The 19,517-nt window shown below is 42.1% G+C and overlaps 1 protein-coding gene across 2 annotated transcripts; it reads left to right on the plus strand.

Moving 5' to 3' along the window:
- Nucleotides 1–4,740: 4,740 nt before the first annotated feature.
- CUNH19orf18 (chromosome unknown C19orf18 homolog) lies at nt 4,741–15,867 on the plus strand. Of its 2 annotated transcripts, XM_040465313.1 has the most exons (7): nt 4,741–5,562; nt 5,686–5,751; nt 6,696–6,737; nt 9,462–9,554; nt 10,170–10,272; nt 13,777–13,943; nt 15,581–15,867. In XM_040465313.1, the coding sequence occupies exons 1-7, from the start codon at nt 5,484–5,486 to the stop codon at nt 15,694–15,696; spliced, it is 666 nt and encodes a 221-aa protein (XP_040321247.1). In that variant the 5' UTR covers nt 4,741–5,483; the 3' UTR covers nt 15,697–15,867. The 2 variants fall into 2 exon arrangements, 1 of the variants encoding a protein (XP_040321247.1); XR_005787374.1 differs by lacking the exons at nt 13,777–13,943; nt 15,581–15,867 and adding exons at nt 7,196–7,349; nt 7,600–7,748 and having other exon boundaries at nt 4,741–6,737; nt 10,170–10,185.
- The last annotated feature ends 3,650 nt before the right edge of the window (nt 15,868–19,517 follow it).

Raw genomic sequence — 19,517 nt, forward strand, 5'->3', positions numbered from 1 at the left:
AATAAAAAAAAATAAAGCAGCAGATCCCTCATTCTTGATTCCCTTACCCTACTCTATTCTTTTATTCTAAATATTCATTAACACCTATCAACTTCAAGCATACTATGTAACCAAATTATATTTCTTTTCATTGCCTGTATCACTCTAACTAGATACAAGCTCCAATAGGGCATGGTTTTTCACTTGTTCAGTGTTGTATCTCCAGGACCTGGGAAGTGTCTGTCACATAGCAAGTTCTCAACAAATGTCTATTGAACAAAAGGCTAAACTGACATTAGGGTTATTCCCAGTTCAGACTCTAAACACCCTCCCATGTTATGACAATGGAAGGGCCCCATCAGAGTCCAGGGAAGGCAGCCCAGGCCAAAGGGAAGAAGTTGGGGGTATGGATTTGTTAGAGCAGACAGAGGGAATAACAGGTGAGGCTGATCTGGATTTTGAATATTTGGAAAAATAAACCTCTATGCTTAAGGACTTCTTGGGTGCTCTACTTGCCCTGGTTTACTTACTGGATGTTATAATTGTCCAGTGAAAAAACCACCTGGATTGGGAGGCTGTGAGTTTGTTCCTTTGGAACTTGGTGTAAACTGGGTTGGGACTGTCATATGGCTCAATGGATCTTCCAGTGCCTTAACACTGTCAGGGGGTGCAAAGACCCCAAAGAGAGGGCAGGGAGATCTTCCACAATTAATATTATAGGTAAATGCATGTAAACAAGTCTCTTAAGGTCATGATATAAATAGCCCACTTACTCACAAACATCCCAACCCTCACATCTTCATTTCCAATATGCTGATGCCTGAAAACATTCATGAAAGCCCTGTTTCTGTATTGGAATGATATTGGGGTTTCGGGAACCACCAAGCAGCTTTAACCAGGAAGGAAAGAATGCTCTTGTATTGACAAAGCCTCTTCTGGCTGCTGTGTGGGTAATGGACTAATGGAGATAATGGTACGATAGGAAGAGAAGCCTGGGGTCTACTGGAGGCTTGGACCAACGTGGTGCGGAGGATGTGGAGAGAAGTGATGAAACACTTCAACCTGCAGTTTCAGACAAGGACCGCAAAGCAAGATAAACACACACCAACCACATCCTAGCGAAAGTACTGAAGGCCAAAAGAAGCTTAAAAGCAGCAAAAGGTCACGGCCATGGCAGAGAAGCTTGGATCCGACTTACATTACTGGCAGCAATAACTGGAACTCCCAACCTTAAGGAAAACGCCAAGGCAACCGGGGGACGATGGGAGCAGGGAGAAGCCCTAGCGGCCCTGTCCCCGCAAGAAGAGAACCCGCCCAGACGAACTCCGCATCTGGGCACGGAGGAGCAGCAGTCTTCCTGGCCGAGTAGGCCGAAGACGGAGCCAGGGGTCGCCATAGCTGGAAACCGAGGGAGCCCCAGGGGAGACAACCCCAACTGCACGCACGTTGCCCTCACACCAGGCGCCGGCCAGCGGAACCTCCTGGCCAGACCTGCAGCACCCCGTCCCGCCCGGGTCTCCGGCGGACCCTGCCCCAGCCTCCTGGCCGCTCCCGGAACCACTCCGGCCTTTGCCGCCTCCAGACGTTGCCCTCGGTGGTCCCGCCGCCCCGCTCGGCCTCCAGAGGGATTCGGGCGCCCGACCACTGTCAGCCTGGAAGCACGGAGCGCAGCACAGGCGAAGGTTACCTAGCACACTCGGCCGGGTTGCGCGGCCTTCTGGGACTTGTAGTCCACCTGCCCTGGAGGCTCAGACTACAACGCCCGGAAGGCATCGCGCCGCGCTCCGCCCAATGGAAACGCTCGGTGAACCGCCTTCTCCCCTTTCGGGGCCCACCTCCTTGCCCAGCCCGCCTCTTTCTGCTGTTGCCCTTGAGCGGCGGCAGTGGTCCTGGAGCTGCGTGAACGTCCTCTGGCTCTCGGCCCTGCTCAAAGCTCCCAAAGCAGGTCCTCCTCGTCCCTGGGAGGATACGACGTGGGTCGCTGCACCCGGGCTAACCTGTGGGCAGCTTGCAAATATTGGAACAATCGTTCTGCTAATACGCCCACCGCAGATGGGATGTATGAAGAGGAATCCCATTTTGCAAATATACAAAAATTTTAATGTTGAGGGGAAAATGAAAAGAACCGAATCCTATGGCAATACATTTACGCACATTTTCAAGAGACATAAATGCAAATGTGAATAATTAAAAGATACAATCTAAGTGGTTCCTGCTTGAGTAGACTCGGTAATGTAGAAATGTGTTTCCTAAATTAATCAACAAACTTAAGAACATCCAAACTGATTATCCAAAATTATAGCTTTTAAAAATACATAAGCTATCAAGCCATGAAAAAAACTTGGAAGAACCTCAAATACATATTACTAAGTGAAAGAAGCCATTCTGAAAAGGCTTCATATGTGATTCTAGCTATATGACATTCTGGAAAAGGCAAAATTATGGAAACAGTAAAAAGATTGGTGATTGCCAGTGTAGAGGGAGAGATGAATAGGTGGAGTATAAAGGATTTTTAGAGTAGAGCAGTTATGTTGTATAATAATAAAAAGTTGGATACATGTCACGATACATTTGTCAAAACCCATTGAATTATAATACCAGAAGTCAAGTGCACCGCCATGAGGGGCAGCAAAATAGGGACACCTACAGAGCGGGCTCAACCAAGCAGGTGGGGAGCAGAAGGTGAGTATCCATGGGCAAGTCCTTTTATCGGGGGTCAGGATGGAGTACACAGGAATAGGCGGGAGAGGATATCGTTGCTACATTTGAATGTTGAAGGGAAGGGCAGAAGGGAGCTTGTGGCCAGAACTAGCCTTATCACCTAGGTAACCTGGTCACCTGGGTGGGGTGCTCACAGCCTGTGTGCGTGGATATGGAGGCAGCAGGAAAATGTAGTTTTAAAATTTACAATACAACAAAATGAGTAAAGGAGGTAAAAAGGTACAAACTTCCAGTTATAAAATAAATAAGTCATGGGGATGTAATGTACAGCATAGTGACTAAAGTTAATAATATTATATTGCATATTTAATGCTATAGTGGCTATGAAAGTAGACCTTAAAAGTTCCAATCTCGGGGCGCCTGGGTGGCTCAATTGGTTAAGCGGCCAACTTTGGCTCAGGTCATGATCTCACAGCTCGAAGGCTCGTGAGTTCAAGCCCTGCGTCGGGCTCTGTGCTAACAGCTCAGAGCCTGGAGCCTGTTTCCGATTCTGTGTCTCCCTCTCTCTGACCCTCCCCCGTTCATGCTCTGTCTCTCTCTGTCTCAAAAATAAATAAACATTAAAAAAAATAAAAAGTTCCAATCTCAAAAAAGTTTTGTAACTGTATGGTGATAGAGGTTAGCTAGACTTATTGTGATCATTTTGCAGTGTGTACAAATATCAAGTCATGGTTGTACACCAGAAACTAATATGATGTTTTGTCAATTAGAACTCAAAAAACTACGATACAATCTACTTTGTGGTGTCTCAACATCATTAACAATACTAATTGGGATGGATAACACTTGCCACCCAGGTTGTGACGATGTGAAAGATGACTGGTATTGCTTGACTAGCCACCAAAGGCAAACTTTGATAAAGGTGACAACTAGGAAGAGTCCTATTAGGCATGTGAGGGGGGTGTGGGACCCAGTTCTCAACCAGGGATCCCACTTGGTGGGAGAAAGTCAAGAGAACAGGTTGGGCACTCTAGATTTAAGGGAATCTGTTGGAACGTTTTGGTTATGTTATGAAAGACCTTTATCTCTTAGCCTAATTTTCATAGCTTGACCTGATCTACACATCTGTCAGTATCATTAACCCATAGTGGTATTCTGATGGATTGGTAATTATCCAGCTGGTCTGGGTGCATGAGATATATGAGTCAATTCAAGAACCAAGTCTGGGACAAGCCAGGTGTTCACAGCCCTATGGTGTTCCTTAGGTGTTCCCTAAGGTGTTCCCAGGTGTTCCCTTTTCCTAAGGGAAAAGACTGGGCAAAACAGCAGTAACTATTGGGAAGTTGGTATCCTAAAACCAACTCCAAAGAAAACAGTGTCCGTGGGGAGCCTGACAGTTCAAAATCAAGTTTAACGGCAGCAGTGCCCATAGGGAGATTGGAAGTCCAAAAACAAGTTCAAGGAGATACAGCAGATGAACTTATTCAGATGGGTTTGACCAGAGGCAGTTCTGAGATTACAGGACTTCTAGAGAGTGAAAACCAAGTTCTTATATGGATCATCCTGTAGGCATGGCTGGATGAAAGGAAGACAGGAGTGGGAATTCAGGTGTTGTAAGAATTAAGCAAGAAGGTGGCAGTGGTCTGCTTCATGGTTATGTCTAGAGGGTCTTAGCATTGTCATCTCACAAACATTCAGAAAGGATAGTTTGCTTTTGGGGTACAGTGCAAGTGGAACCAATTTCTAAACCTAGGAAGCTTTACAAGCATCAAAAGATCTGGTCTCATTGTAACTGGTAGAGGTGAATCGAAACGTGCTGTCTATATTTTGAGAACTACTGGATGGACAAAGGACAAGTATACGGGACAACCTTCTTCTATGCTATCTACTTTTCAATCCCATTTCCATATTTTGAGATGATTCAGTTAATCTCCTTTATTTTATTTTATTTTTTTAAAGTTTATTTATTTTGAGAGAAAGAACACAAGTGGGGTAGGAGCAGAGAGAGAGAGAGAGAGAGAGAGAGAGAGAGAGAGAGAGAGAATCCCAAGCAGGCTCCACACAGCACAGAGCCTGATGTGGGATTCCATCCCACAAACTCTGAGATCATGACCTGAGCTGAAGTCGGATGCTTAACTGAGCCACCCAGGTGCCCCTCAATTAATTTCCTCTAAAAAAACTTTTGGAGGCAGCCCCTGGAGTCTAGTTTTCTGAACGGTACCCATCAGGTGGAGGTGTACTGAATTGCTTTTTTGCAAATGCTCCCCAGAACTAACGCTCAGTACTAACGCTATTTTTGAGCTTTGCATGGATTTCGTTATTTGAATATTGCTATAACGCTGTGAGGTAGGTGCTATTTCTTCCTTCTGTTTTACAGATGAGGAAGCTGAAGTCCAAAGGGGTTAAGTAACCTGATCAAGCAAAAATGTGTAGGAAGGCAGAGATTAGGATTAGAAGTCAGGCATCTGACTACAGAGCCCTACTGCATTCTGTTTGCTTCTTATGTATGTCCCATTGAATTGTAACTGATCTTTTTTGCCTCCTCACTGGTCTGTATACTCCCTGAGGGGAGGGCCCTGGTATTATCCATATCTATACCCACAGATGTGCCTCCTTCTCCCACACCCCATCCTGTTAGTCTCTCCATTGGCTGACTTGGTTCCGTGAAGGAAGGCTGTGTTGGCAACGTTAGCTGACCTCACACTGGTGGCTCCAAGTCAGAACCCAAACATTCTGTAGAGAGCAGAGTTTCTTAGTTTCTCAGAGAAATATAGGTCAGAAACTGCACTATAGCTAAATATTTCCTTTTCTCCATGTGATAAAAGACTAACAGTTTTGGAGTGATGGACAAGGTTCAGAGTTCTTTCACCTTTCTAGTTTTGTTTTTAATGGGATGCCCACCTTTATGTTTGCCTTATGAAGGTGAGTTCAAACCAGTTGAACTAGCAACAGGCTTAATGGGTAGCTTCAACCATTGTTTTTACTTGTTTCAGGGGAAGTAAAAAGGGTTAATCATATTTCACTGCTACGAGTTTTCTTTTCAAGGTTACAATCAGTCACAAATATCCACAAATATCACTAAGCAGGAAAGTGTTTCCTCAAGACTCAGAGGTAAGTAATTGTATTACTCATTTGGTGAAATGAGAACCATAGACTGGGGTCCTCTCATCTGCTGTATGAATGTGTCTTTTCTTGTGTATTTGTTAGGAGCATGGTCCATACAATAATATAATTAGATAAGCATTGCTTGGAAATTAATCCAATATTATTCTGTCTCTGGAAACTTGGAAATTAATCCGATATTATTCTGTCTCTGGAAGCTGTGCTTTCTCTTTAGGGACTGGTTTGCTTCTCTTTTATTTCACTTGGCACACACAGAAACCTTGACCAAATCAGAGTGGTTTGAAGGTGTCTGTATGACTTTAATTGTAATTGGGTATACGTTTGTCGGTAGACCATACGAGTCCAGATACAGATGTTTTGTGAGTGTAAAATATTCTTTATAATCATCTGTCTTCTATGCTTTGCATTTTGAGTCCTCAAGGGAACTTTGTTTATCTCAAAACAGAGAAACTGACCCTGCCAATCTGTGAAATCAGGCAGCAACTCTTTGTGAAGATATGTGGTACTTATAAACAATCTCTATTCTGTACAAGGGAAATGCCATCTGCACAGTATAAAAGCATCTAATTTCTGTAGGAGGAAAGGGTATTGCCGTGGCTTTCTGGCACTGGCTCTCTGACTTTCTGATGACCGCCCAGACCCCTTCAACTCTGTGCTAAATCTATCAGGTCCTCAACCAGCTCACGTGACTGCAAAAACAGACCAGAAGCCAAATGCATTATGTTCTTAACACCCCATATTCGTGGATGCAAACAGAACACCATGCTTTTCCAAATTAAGCCACATATTTCTATAAGGCATTGTAATAAATGTATTAACGACATTTACCATCTTAGCTTTTAGGTCCCCTTGTCTAATACAAGTTATTTCTTTATTTTCCTAAATCTGTCTTGAACTTGTCTCTTCTCTCTGATCCTTTGAACGACTTTGACCTCTGAAACCTCCTATGCCCACGCAATTACCAGGTAATAATGGTAAGTCAAGGGGTGTTGGAGGGTGGCTAGGATACAGGGACATTCCCAAGGCTGTTGTGGTCTATGGCTCCAGAGGGCGCCCCACGGTGGTCAGCACTAATCTGTACAGCTCTTTGTGCAAATTAGAAAAAGAAGTGCCCTCTGGATGGTTGGGTTAGTCAAGATGCCACTAGGAGCAGATTCTAAAATAGCACAGATGTTGAAGCATCAGGAAATACAGTTGATCTTAAAAACGTGATTAATACATCCAGCCATCCCAAACACATCATTAATTTTTCTAAAACTCAGCTATGAATATCTCACTTGCCTGTTCACCCCACTACCCAGAGATTGAATTCTGGCCAAGGTATCAGGAGGCCTGCATCCTAATCTTTACTTTGAAACTAACTTGTATTGTGAGCTTGCACTAGAGGTTTGCACAGCTAAGACCTCTGCTGTGCCTGAGCTTTGGGTCCCAGGTGCAGGTTCCGATATGGAGATAGAGGACAGAATTGTTTTAGATCACTGGAAGACTCCAATTTTCTCTGTAACCCTGAGCTCTTGGTTATATGGAAAGAAGCCTAACTCATAATAAGGAAATACTCATTCCAGTTTTCAGCTATCATGTTGAAGGTGAGCAAAATGTTTCATTAAAAAAAAAAAAAAAGGCAAAGGATTTGGGAAATATCTCGTATTTTTTTCTAATTGAAGTATAATTAACATATAATATCCTACTAGTTTCAAGTGAATATAATCTCATATGTAGGCTAGGAATGAGTGCAACGTCTATAGAGGGCAATTGGCAATTCTTATAAATATAAAAAGAATGTATTCACTTTTTGCCCTAGAGTGATGAAATATACCTGGGATTTATTTTAATCAGGTATGATAAGACATACAGACATGGAAATGATTGTCATGGAGGAAGAACATTATACTCACACACTCCTAGAAGCAAGAGGTGGGGGAGACAAGAGGGAAGAGCTTGGCCCAGAGTCTTTATTGGTGTTTTCATGGGAAGGAGTGGGTGAGGTAGGTACACAGAGTAGTGGATAGTTGGAATGATTTTGGTGGGCTCTAGGCTATAGGAGTGGTTCCTAGTTGTCCAGTACCTGGTCCGGGGATAATTTAGGTCAGGGGAAACATTGGCTTGGTGTGTGAGAGTTTGATAAAGAAGGTGGCTGAGGGTGTGGGCTCTGGATTGGTTGGTTTATATCAAAGGCACACTTGCAGGGGAGTTGTTTGCAATCTGTAGCAAATAGCCCTGGGAGGGTTGGTCTGTCCAGGATCAAGCCGGTAAATGCCAGAGCATCAATATACAGAAAATATGGGCATCTGTCTGGTTCATTTGGTGGAGTGTGTGACTCTTAGTCTCGGGCTTGTGAGTTCAAGCCCCATGCTGGGTGCAGAAATTACTTAAAAGTAAAATATCTTTAAAGAAAATTAAAAAATATGGGGAACACACAGAGGGTTACTGGAGGGGTTGTGGGAGGGGGATGGGCTAAATGGGTAAGGGGCATTAAGGAATCTACTCCTGAAATCATTGTTGCATTATATGCTAACTAACTTGGATGTAAATTAAAAAAAAAGAAATAAAATAATTTGGAAGGACAAAAAAATAAAAATAAAAAAAATATATAGCCAATATACCTAGAAGTTTCATTTCTTGGACATTTTATTTAAAAATGTGTTTCTCATTTACCTAGCACACGTACTCTCCTTCTGCTTGGTGACTTTCTCATCTATTTTTTCTGCTCTGCAAAACCCCCATCATGTTTACCTCAGCCTCACCCTCAGGGGATGCCCTTGTTACCTCCATCACTGGCAAAATACAAGCGGTCAAAACAGAGTATCGCCACCCCACCCCCATCCCTGCTCCATACCTGCAATTGCACCCTCTTTCTCTGCCTTCCTTCCGGTCCAGCCCAAGGACTAGCCCTGCGGGTGTGCCAGCTTCCAGCTCCGCCAACCCTCCGCACTACCGGAAGTTCTCTCCCCATTTCCTGTGGTATTGCAATTTAACATATCACTTACCTGCTCCTGTGGACGTGCTGCTGGTTCTCCCATCTGAGAAAGCAAAACCCATCTGTGGATCCCTCAGCCCTTCTGGGAGCTGCCCTCATTTCTCCCCCTACGACACCAGAGTTCCTCAAAAGAGTTGCTAAAACTCACAGTCTCCAATTTCTTTCCTCCTCTTCTCTCTTGAACTGTTTCGGTCACTCTGGCATTCCCCCCTCCCCACGTGGCTAGCGCCGCTGTGGTCTAGGTCTCCAGTGACCTTCCTGTGGCCAAACCCAGCGGCCAGTTTTTAGTACTCACTATACTGAAACCATCTGTAGCCCATTTTTTTTTTTCTCCCTGCCCCAGAATTTCATTGTGAAAGCCTGAAAGCATACAGAAGGGTAGAGAAAACCATAGAATGAACACCCATATTTCCCACGTTTGAGGTCTGCAATCAAGCATTTTACACCGCTAGACTTTTCACAGTCCAGGTTCTTTTTGTCAGGCTCAGGTGACCTTTCATTGATGGGTGAAACTCAGGGCATTTTTCAGTTCAGTTGCTGAACTCTTTCTGTGCTAGGGAAGGGACAGACAGTGAGGGAAGGCCAAGTGCAGGACGAAGAGTAATCACCTCAATTTATCAGGTTTTACAAGTGGCTGAATAATGTACTTACTTTGCCAATTGCTCTTTTGTCCAGTTTGTACAAACAATAACTCTCTGGTTATTATTTTTTTTAATCCCAGGTAATGGGAAGGGTGATACACATAACCCTATAAAGACTAACGGGAGTCTAACAACCTATGCAGCACCCCTGAACGCTGATACCTGGAATGCAGGTTTGTGGAATTGCATTCACTTTTTTATGTTTATTTATTTACTGTGGGGGGGGGGAGGGGGGGAGACAGAGAGAGAGGGAGACAGAATCCAGAAGCAGCCTCCACGACATGGAGCCTGATGCAGAGCTCCAACTCATGAACAGTGAGACCATGACCTGGGCCGACGTTGGTTGCTTAACCGCCTGAGCCACCCAGGTGCCCCTGGAATTGCATTCGGAATCTCCCTAAGGTATCATCTCAGCACAGTGCTGCACACCCCGGACCATGAGTGCAGCGCCTAAGTCGTGAAACTAAAGCCACTCTCCTTTCAGCTACAGGGACAGCAGGTGCTGCTGTACTGAGTCAGGGGTCCTGTATCTCTACAGAGTAAAAGAGGGTTTTGACAAAGGACAAGAGCCAGAGAAAGAAAAAGGAGTTAGGGATTACTTTATGTGGCAGTTCAAATTATATATGTTCCCTGTGCAATGTAGCCTCCTTATTTTTAAAAATTAAGGATGCTGTTTGTTATGGTACTTCTGATTTTGTCTCCCATTCCCCTTTGGAATAACAATATGCTTAACAAATATATTAACCGATAGACACAAGTAAAATGAAATCTTTTCTTTCCATTTTTAGCACTGATTCCACGTAGACCTGCTCTTGTTCAAGTAATTGTGATTGCGTGTATAGCCTTCAGCATTGCTCTGATATGTGGAATCAGTATTTCCTATGTGATATAGTAGGTATATACTAAGTAACATTTACCATCCTTAAGTAAGACATAATAGATTAACTAGGTTATTATTTAGTAATGATAATGATGATGATAATTCTTATAATCATTAAAGTATTATGGTCATCCTGAATTTCCACATCAGGGTTTTTCAGAATATGGACTGTACTCATGCTGGGTCATAATATAAATGGAAAAAAGTGAAATAGGACAGAATACAATTTAGTAGGATAGAAAATATTAGAAAGCATTACAAGTGTTAAATGCTCATTTTTTAACTTTTCAGACAAACAGATACACAGTTATGAGGTAAAACATATTTCTTACTGTGGATCATGGTCAAAATGTTTGAAAACCACTGTCTGAGATGATGGCATCCTTCCAAAACATGGTGTTCTAAAGTGAACTTGATACTTTGGAAGGAACCTTAGTGCAAAGCAGAAAAGAGTAATCACTCTCTTTTTCGTTAGATATTTATTATCTAGGAAAACAGTAGCATTTGGGGAAGATACTTCATCTTGTTTGCACAAATAAAGTTTGTGGTCAAACTCTTTTAAGTGATGTGATCATTTTGAAATTAGTATTAGACAAAAATGATCTGCACTGTGACATGATGCTACTCTGACCAGAACTATATATACTGATTCCTTCTCCAGGATTCAGTGCTGGGATTCCATTATATCCCATCAGAAACAGTGTAGGCGCCTGGATGGTTGGGTTGGTTGAACCTCCGAATTCAGCTCAGGTCTTGATCTCACAGTTCTCATGAGTTCAAGCCCTGCATCTGGCTCTGTGCTGTCAGCACAGAGCCCACTTTGGATCCTCTGTCCCCCCACACTCCTGCTCCTCCCTGAATCATGCTTTCTCTTTCAAAAATGAATAAATACTAAAAAAAGATTGCAAAGATAATGATTCTTAAAAAAAAAAAAAACAACAGCTTGAGGAAGTAGTAAATTACTTGCTCTATTGGAATTGAGTATGAACACAAAGAACCTGTTGCCATGTGTTGGGTATTTTAAGGTGGCCACTTTAGGACCACTTCACAGTATGTCCAGTGAAGGCAAATAAGACTAAAGGTAAAGTTGAAGACATTTACTAATGAGAGAGTGTAAGCAGCATGTTTAGTTCTGGGACATCTAGTGCGGTGATCTTTCACTCAATTTATGTCATTGCAATTTCAGCTTCTTTTCAGTAGTGTACACAAAGATGTTAGCATACATAGAGTTTTCTATGAGAATTCCCTCAAATGTATCCTCCAGGACTTGCAGTATCCAATTAAGTTGCTGAGCTAATGTCAACTCTTACAGCTTTTACATTCATGCTACTCATAGGCCACAACAAGTTTTTTTGGAGCATGAGGCAAAAGGAAAAATACATGTTCCAAAGTTACATGTTTTTTTTTTTTAATATTTTCTTTTTTTTTTTTTTTTAACGTTTATTTATTTTTGAGACAGAGAGAGACAGAGCATGAACGGGGGAGGGTCAGAGAGAGGGAGACACAGAATCTGAAACAGGCTCCAGGCTCTGAGCTGTCAGCACAGAGCCTGACGCGGGGCTCGAACTCATGGAGTGCAAGATCATGACCTGAGCCGAAGTCGGCCGCTCAACTGACTGAGCCACCCAGGTGCCCCTTTTTTTAATTTTTTAAAATTTATTTTGAGAGAGAGAGAGAAAGTGTGAGCAGGGGAGGTACGGAGAGGAGAAAGAAGAGAGCAAGAATCCCAAGCAGGCTCCACACTGCCAGCCCCAATGCAGGGCTCGAACTCACAAACTGTGAGATCATGACCTGAGCCTAAGTCAGATGCTTAACTGACTGAGCCACCCAGTCGCCCCAGCAAAGTACATGTTTTCATGTAATTTTTAGTGGTGAATTTTTTCCAGAAGAGGTTTTGAAAATACTGTTGGTAAGTTTCATTCATTTAAACTAGGAAGGTAAAATTATAATAAACTCTGTTTCTTGCATAGATAAAATATTTAAACTTAACATAAGGTGAGTTTTGATACACTACTTTTCAAATTGGTAATACATTATCAACTTTAGTGTTTTGGAAAAGAATATCCACTTAAAAACACAAAAAACATGTATATAGGGACTCACATCTTTCTTTTGACTCTGGCTCCCATATGGTTCATCACAGCACTGTTGGATCTTATGTTTATTTAAAATTTTGATATTTGGTTTATCATGGATTTTTTCCCCATTCATTTCAACTTGTTAAAAGATTGAGCTCAAATATTTATCATCACTACTGAGTTTTTTGGCACCCCCTTAAATTTTATAACTGGAATCAAGACATTGGGATGAGACCAGGATTTGGATGATTACTGTTAATCATGTTTAGGATCAGACCAGTTCTTCCTGATTATGTATGTCAAACAGAATTAGGAAGATATGTATATTAGCAAAAAGGAAATCCCTCTATTACTCCTTTTCATATCAAACAGAAGTAGCTGCTTGAACATCCAATTCCAGGGCTGGATCTAGAATGCAGTGAGCAAGGCACTCACCTCGGGTGCAAAATTTAAGGGGTTGCCAAGAAATTCAGTCATCAAGATGAATAATATTTTGATTCAATATTTTATAAAACCTAAATTTATTTCAAAAAATATCCATGATGAACAAAATGCCAACATTTTGTTTTGTTTTTATTTTTTGAAGTTTATTTTTATTTATTTTGTGAGAGAGAGAGAGAGAAGGCTGGGTAGGGGCAGAGATAGAAGGAGAGAGAGAGAATCCCAAGCAGGATCCTAGCTGTTAGTGCAGAGCCTGACACGGGGTTCAAACACACGAACTGTGAGATCATGACCTGGACTGAAATCAAGAGTTGGACGCTTAACCTACTGAGCCACCCAGGTGCCCCCAAATTACCAACATTTTAAATATAGCCTCAGTAGCAGTGCTAGGCCAAGCCATGTTAGAGAGTGAACAAAAGGAAAAATCCCTAGTACCTGTATGGACTTTATTTAAGAATGTTGATATTTTGTTCATTGTGGATTTCTTGGCATTCATTTTTCTTTAGTAAAATATTGCATTATGATATTATTTATCTTGAATATACTATTTATCTTGATTATGGGGTTTTGTACTCCACATGAGTTCCTTCCTCACCTCACCCAGTCCTGGCTGGGAACCACATTTGGCATTGTCAGTTACTCTTTTTCTGCCTATCAGTGCCCATTGGAGAGCAATCTGTTTCTGCCTCCCTCCTCCGCCTACTATCATGTACCAGTGACTCCTATTCAGTCAAAAGTCACAGGATTAGATGTGATAATTTACTGGGGCACTTGGGTGGCTCAGTCAGTTAAGCATATGACTTCGGTTGGGGTCTTGATCTCATGGTAGCTTGTGAGTTTGAGCCCCGCATCGGGCTCTGTGCTGACAGCTCAGAGCCTGGAGCCTGCTTCGGATTCTGTGTCTCCCTCTCTCACTGCCCCTCCCCTGCTTGCACTCTGTCTCTCTCTCAAAAAGAAATAAACATTAAAAAAAAATTCCTCTACATTATTCTCCAGTCGGCTGGTCCAGGCTGAGGAAAGACAGCAACTTGCCTGGCTTTATAACAATGTCAGGATACCATTACTGGGAGACAAGGACGAGGGTTCTGAGGATGAGAGCCAGGATGAGTCCACCTACCTACTTCCAGAGAACGAGAAGGAGCTGGAAAAGTTCATTCACTCAGGTGAACACCCGACCCACTGGTTTATCTTGTCAGATGCAAAGTCACGTGAAAGCTGAGCGGGCAGTGATGGTTTGGTATTCAAAGGCAAAGTTGGGTGGGATTTAATGGAGTTTGAGGTAATAAAGGTGAATATTCATAGCCACACCTACATAAATGAACTGTTCTCATCAAATTATACAGAGGGGCAAATAGCCACGGACTGCAATTCCCAGGACCAAACACAGAGTTCAGGAGACAAAACTTGCCCCAGACCAAACACTTATCAGTGTGGTGTTATTGCTGAGCCTAGAACACAGCTAGACAGATGTCCTTCTTGCACCGTCTGCCTCCACCTGATGTGGGAATAGGATCCAGGTGCACAGAACAGACCCTTGTGTGCGAGATGCTTACCATGCCTGCAAATCTTTGTGAGGAGAGGGCAGCACATGTGTTCATATGAACCTGCTTTTGTAGGAGTTCAGGGATTCTTGGATACTTGCTTTAAAAAATTCTAGAGCAAAACTATGTAGAGTGCAGTGTCTGATTCAACCACGTCTGTCATCCCTTGTATGCATCTCCTCTGTAACGGTCCCAGATGCGACAGTCAGAGACAGGCTGCAAGGCCAGGAGTATGGTGGTCAGTGATGCTCACTGATGCCAATGCTTACCCTTAGGAAATGGTTTTTCAATGTCTTTTCCTTACATTGAAGTATAAATTTTTTTTTAAGTTTTTATTTAAATTCCAGTTGGTTAACATACAGTGTAATAGTAATTTCAGGTACACAATATACATCAGCGCTTCTATATATCACCCAGTGCTCACCACCAGTGCCCTCCTTAATCCCCATCACCTACATAACCCATCCTCCACCTGACTCCCCTCTGGTCGCCAGCAGTTTGTTCTCTATAGGTAGGAGTCTGTTTCTTGGATTGCCTCCCCCTCCTTCCCCCCACCTTTGCTCATTTGTTTTTCTTAAATTACACATATGAGTGAAATCATATGGTAGTTGTCTTTGTCTGACTGACTTATTTCACTTAGCAGGATACAGTCTAGTTCCATCCATGTCATTGCAAATGGCAAGATTTCATTAATTTTTATGGCTGAGTAATATTCCTTTGTATCTATATACTACATATTCATTCATCAGCCAACATTCTTTTTTTTGATTCATTTAAAAAATTTTTTTTATTAAAAAAAATTTTTTTTAACGTTTATTTATCTTTGAGACAGAGAGAGACAGAGCATAAACGGGGAGGGGCAGAGAGAGAGGGAAACACAGAATCTGAAACAGGCTTCAGGCTCTGAGCTGTCAGCACAGAGCCCGACGCGGGGCTTGAACTCACGGACTGTGAGATCATGACCTGAGCTGAAGTCGGACGCTTAACCGACCCAGCCACCCAGGCTCCCCTCTTCTTTTTTTTTTTTTTTTAACTGGGCATTATAAAGCCTGTATATAGGAAGTGGGAAAATAATTTTATTTTTTTGGGGGGGGGAATAATTTTAAAATTCAAATTTCACCATCTTTTTCAGACAGATAGCTTTCATTATATCTTGAAAATTCTATTGTTTGTACCTTAATTTTCCCATGTTTTCCCTTACCTCTTTTGTCTCTATTCCTCATTTAATAGTATCTCAATAACATCATGTCTACGTTTAGTTATTAGATCCAAAAGAAGAAAACATATGGAAAACAGACTGAATAAAGAACAGTCGTTATCAAGGGAAACAAGTCTAGATAATTCTATGCAGAGTGTGAGCCCGGAGAATCTGTGAGAGCAAATGAAAGAGACGCAGGATGCGCTAGCCAGCGTGGAGCCCACGGCTGCAGGGACAACCCACGATGGGGGACCTGAGTATGACTTACTCCTGGAGAGTTCTGTTCAGAGCACTCTAGAGAAGCCAACTGGAAGTATTTAAGAGAAAATAAATCCATATGCACAACAATTCTTGCATAGTTCATTAATAATTATAACTTAATTGGAAAAGAGAAAAATCCAATTTCATATGTACAAAAGAGAAATTCTCAGAATTTTCTTTATCTTTTTTCTCAAAAAAATGTTTTTAATGTTTTTCAGGATTTTCTTTTCTTGCTCCTGAACAGAAGCACAAATCATTTCTTTGGGCACATTCCCAGGCCATGCTAAGGGATCTCTCTCATGATATAAAAGTTTTCCAGGGATATTATCTATCAGTTCCAGCACCTTGTCTCCGTTTTACTCAAAAGGAGACTGAAAATATCAAAATAGACACCACACTGGATTAAAATGCAATCATCCCTGTTTTTAAGGAGCTGGGCCCTGGCAAAGAAAAAGGGTCTGCAGGCAAGTTGCTGTAAAGCACGGCCAGATGTGTTGGCTGCTGCAAAAGCTGGGAGCTGTGGAGAGGTACGGAAATACAAGAGTCAGGGCTCAATTCACATGGCTCAGTGCTTTGGAAAATGGTCTGATGGTTCCTCAAAAAGTTATACACAGAGTCACTATATGATCCAACAGTTCCACTCCTAGGGTTATATCCAAGAGAATTGAAAACACACACAGAAAAACCTAAACACAAATGTTCACAGCAATGTTATGCATAAGAGCAAGAAGGCGGAAACAACCCAAATGTCTCGTCAACTGATAAAAAGATAAAATGGGAATCTATCCATACAATGGAATATTCCTCAGCCAGAAGAAAGAGATATTGATACATCAGGGTTGTCTGGGTGGCTCACTTGGTTAAGTATATGACTCTTGATCTCAGCTCACGTCATAATCTCGTGGTTTGTAGATTTGAGCCCTGCATGGAGTTCTGCGCTGACAGTATGGAGCCTCCTTGGGATTTCCTCTCCCTCTCTCTCTTCCCTTACCCCACTGGTGTGCCCTCTCTCTCTCTCTCTTAAATAAAAATTAAAAAAGAGGGGCACCTGGGTGGCTAAGTCAGTTGAGCATCTGACTTTGGCTCAGGTCATGATCTCACAGTTCAGGAGTTTGAGATCTGTGTTGGGCTCTGTGCTGACAGCTCAGAGCCTGAAGCTTGCTTCGGATGCTGTGTCTCCCTCTCTCTCTGCTCGCCCCCCCCCCCCCCACTCATGCTCTCTCTCCTGTCTCTCAAAAACAAATATATGTTAAAAATTTTTTAAATAAGAAAAAGAAATATTGATATATCTGCAACATAGAAAAACCTTGAAAACATGCTAAATGAAATAAGTTAGACACAGAGGTCACACGTTGTATGATTTTGTTTATACAAAATGCCCAGAATAATCACAGAGGCAGATCTACAGAGGCAGAAAGTAGATAAGTGTACAGGAACTGGCTGAGGGGAGAAAAGGAAATGACTGCTGATGGCTGTGGGGTTTCCATTTGGGGCAATGAAAATGTGAAAATGTTTAAAAATTAGCTAGTTGTGGGGCACCTGGGTGGCTCAGTTGGTTAAGCATCCAACGTAAACATCTGTGTCTCCTTCTCTCCCTCCCCCACCCCTGGTCGAGCTCTGCCTCGCTGTCTCTCTCGCTGTCTGTTATTATTTTCAAAAATAAACAAACATTAAAAATACATTTTGCTCTTTGGAAAATATTTGTTGAGTGGCCACCATGTGCTGGCAGCTTATTCATATGATAGACAATGTGGCCAAGCAAGTTTAAATATTTCTCAATAAATATTATGACTTCTGGATTACCTGTAGTGTACAATGTATCTGAAGGAGTAGGTACCAAGTCTAAGAAACTCTCTGCCAGTGCCATCTGGTTATGCCCTGTAATTTTTAAATTTTCTTTATTATTTAATTTATTTTTAAATTTATATCCAAGTTAGTTAGCATATAGTGCAACAGTGATTTCAGGAGTAGATTCCTTAATACCCCTTAGCCCATCCCCCATCCCACAACCTCTCCAGTAACCCTCTGTTTGTTCTCCATATTTAAGAGTCTCTTATGTTTTGTCCCCCTCCCTGTTTTTATATTATTTTTGCTTCCCTTCCCTTATGTTCATCTGTTTTGTATCTTAAAGTCATCATATGAGTGAATTCATATGATATTTGTCTTTCTCTGACTAGTTTTGCTTAGCATAATACCCTCCACTTCCATCCATGTAGTTGCAAATGGCAAGATTTCATTCTTTTTGATTGCCGAGTAATACTTCATTGTGAGTGTGTCTATATATATATATATATATATATATATATACACACACACACACACACACACACCCCACATCTTCTTTATCCATTCATCCATCAGTGGACATTGGGCTCTTTCCATACTTTGGCTATTGTTTATAGTGCTGCTATAAACATTGGGGTGCATATGCCCCTTCGAAACAGCACACCTATATCCCTTGGATAAATATCTAGTAGTACAACTGCTGGGTCGTAGGGTAGTTCTATTTTTAATTTTTTGAGGAACCCCCACACTGTTTTCCAGAATGGCTGCACCCGTTTGCATTCCCACCAGCAATACAAAAGAGATCCTCTTTCTCTGCATCCTCACCAACATCTGTTGTGCCTGAGTTGTTAATGTTAGTCATTCTGACAGTTGTGAGGTGGTATCTTATTGTGGTTTTGATTTGTATTTCCCTGATGATGAGTGATGTTGAACATTTTTCATATGTCAGTTTGCTGTCTGGATGTCTTCTTTGGAAAAGTGTCTATTCATATGTTTTGCCCATTTCTTCACTGGATTATTTGTTTTTAGGGTGTTGAGTTTGATAAGTTCTTTATAGGTTTTGGGTACTAACCCTTTATCTGATATGTCATTTGCAAATATCTTCTTCCATTCTGTCGGTTGCCTTTTAGTTTTGTTGATTGTTTCCTTCGCTGTGCAGGAGCTTTTTATTTTGATGAGGTCCCAATAGTTAATTTTTGCTTTTGTTTCCCTTGCCTCTGGAGATGTGTTGAGTAAAAAGTTGCTGCAGCCAATGTCAAAGAGGTTTTTTCCTGATTTCTCCTGAAGGATTTTGATGGCTTCCTGTCTTACATTTAGGTTTTTATCCATTTTGGGTTTATTGTTAGATATTCTTTCCTGTTTTGTCAAAGATTAGTTGGCCATATGTTTGTGTGTCCATTTCTAGGTTCTCTATTCTGTTCCATTCATCTGAGTGTCTGTTTTTGTGCCAGTACAATACTGTCTTGATAATTACAGGTTTGTAATACAGCTTGAAGTCTGCCCTGCAATTTTTTTTTTTTTTTTGCGTTATTGTGTTTATTCTCTCTCAGTGCTAGAAGTCAGAAGTCTGAGATTAAGGGTCTCAATAGGGCTGGTGTCTCCTCAGACCTCTTTCCTTGCCCCATAGTGGCCGTCCTATCTCTCCTGGGAAAGACAAACTCTCCTGGTAGCGAGGTGGTCCTGGAGGAGGCAGGTACCAGAAGGTGGGGAGGCCAGGGTCCAGTATACCTCTGTGCCTCTGGAATCCATTGAGGGTTGTGGCCAGGCCCTCTGGGCACTGTCAGCCAACCTGGTACATATTCCAGTGTTGGTTCTGTGAGCAGTGCACCCCATCCCGAATATAGACGCCAGCATGAGAGGCTGGACTGCTTTTCATTATATCGAGTAAACAAGGGAAGAACATGAGTCTTCATGGGCAAATGTCTCTTAGCAGAAACCGCTGTGCTATGGTG

This window comes from Herpailurus yagouaroundi, unplaced genomic scaffold, assembly GCF_014898765.1.
Source record: "Herpailurus yagouaroundi ecotype Mexico unplaced genomic scaffold, PumYag 557, whole genome shotgun sequence".
NCBI lineage: Eukaryota > Metazoa > Chordata > Mammalia > Carnivora > Felidae > Herpailurus > Herpailurus yagouaroundi.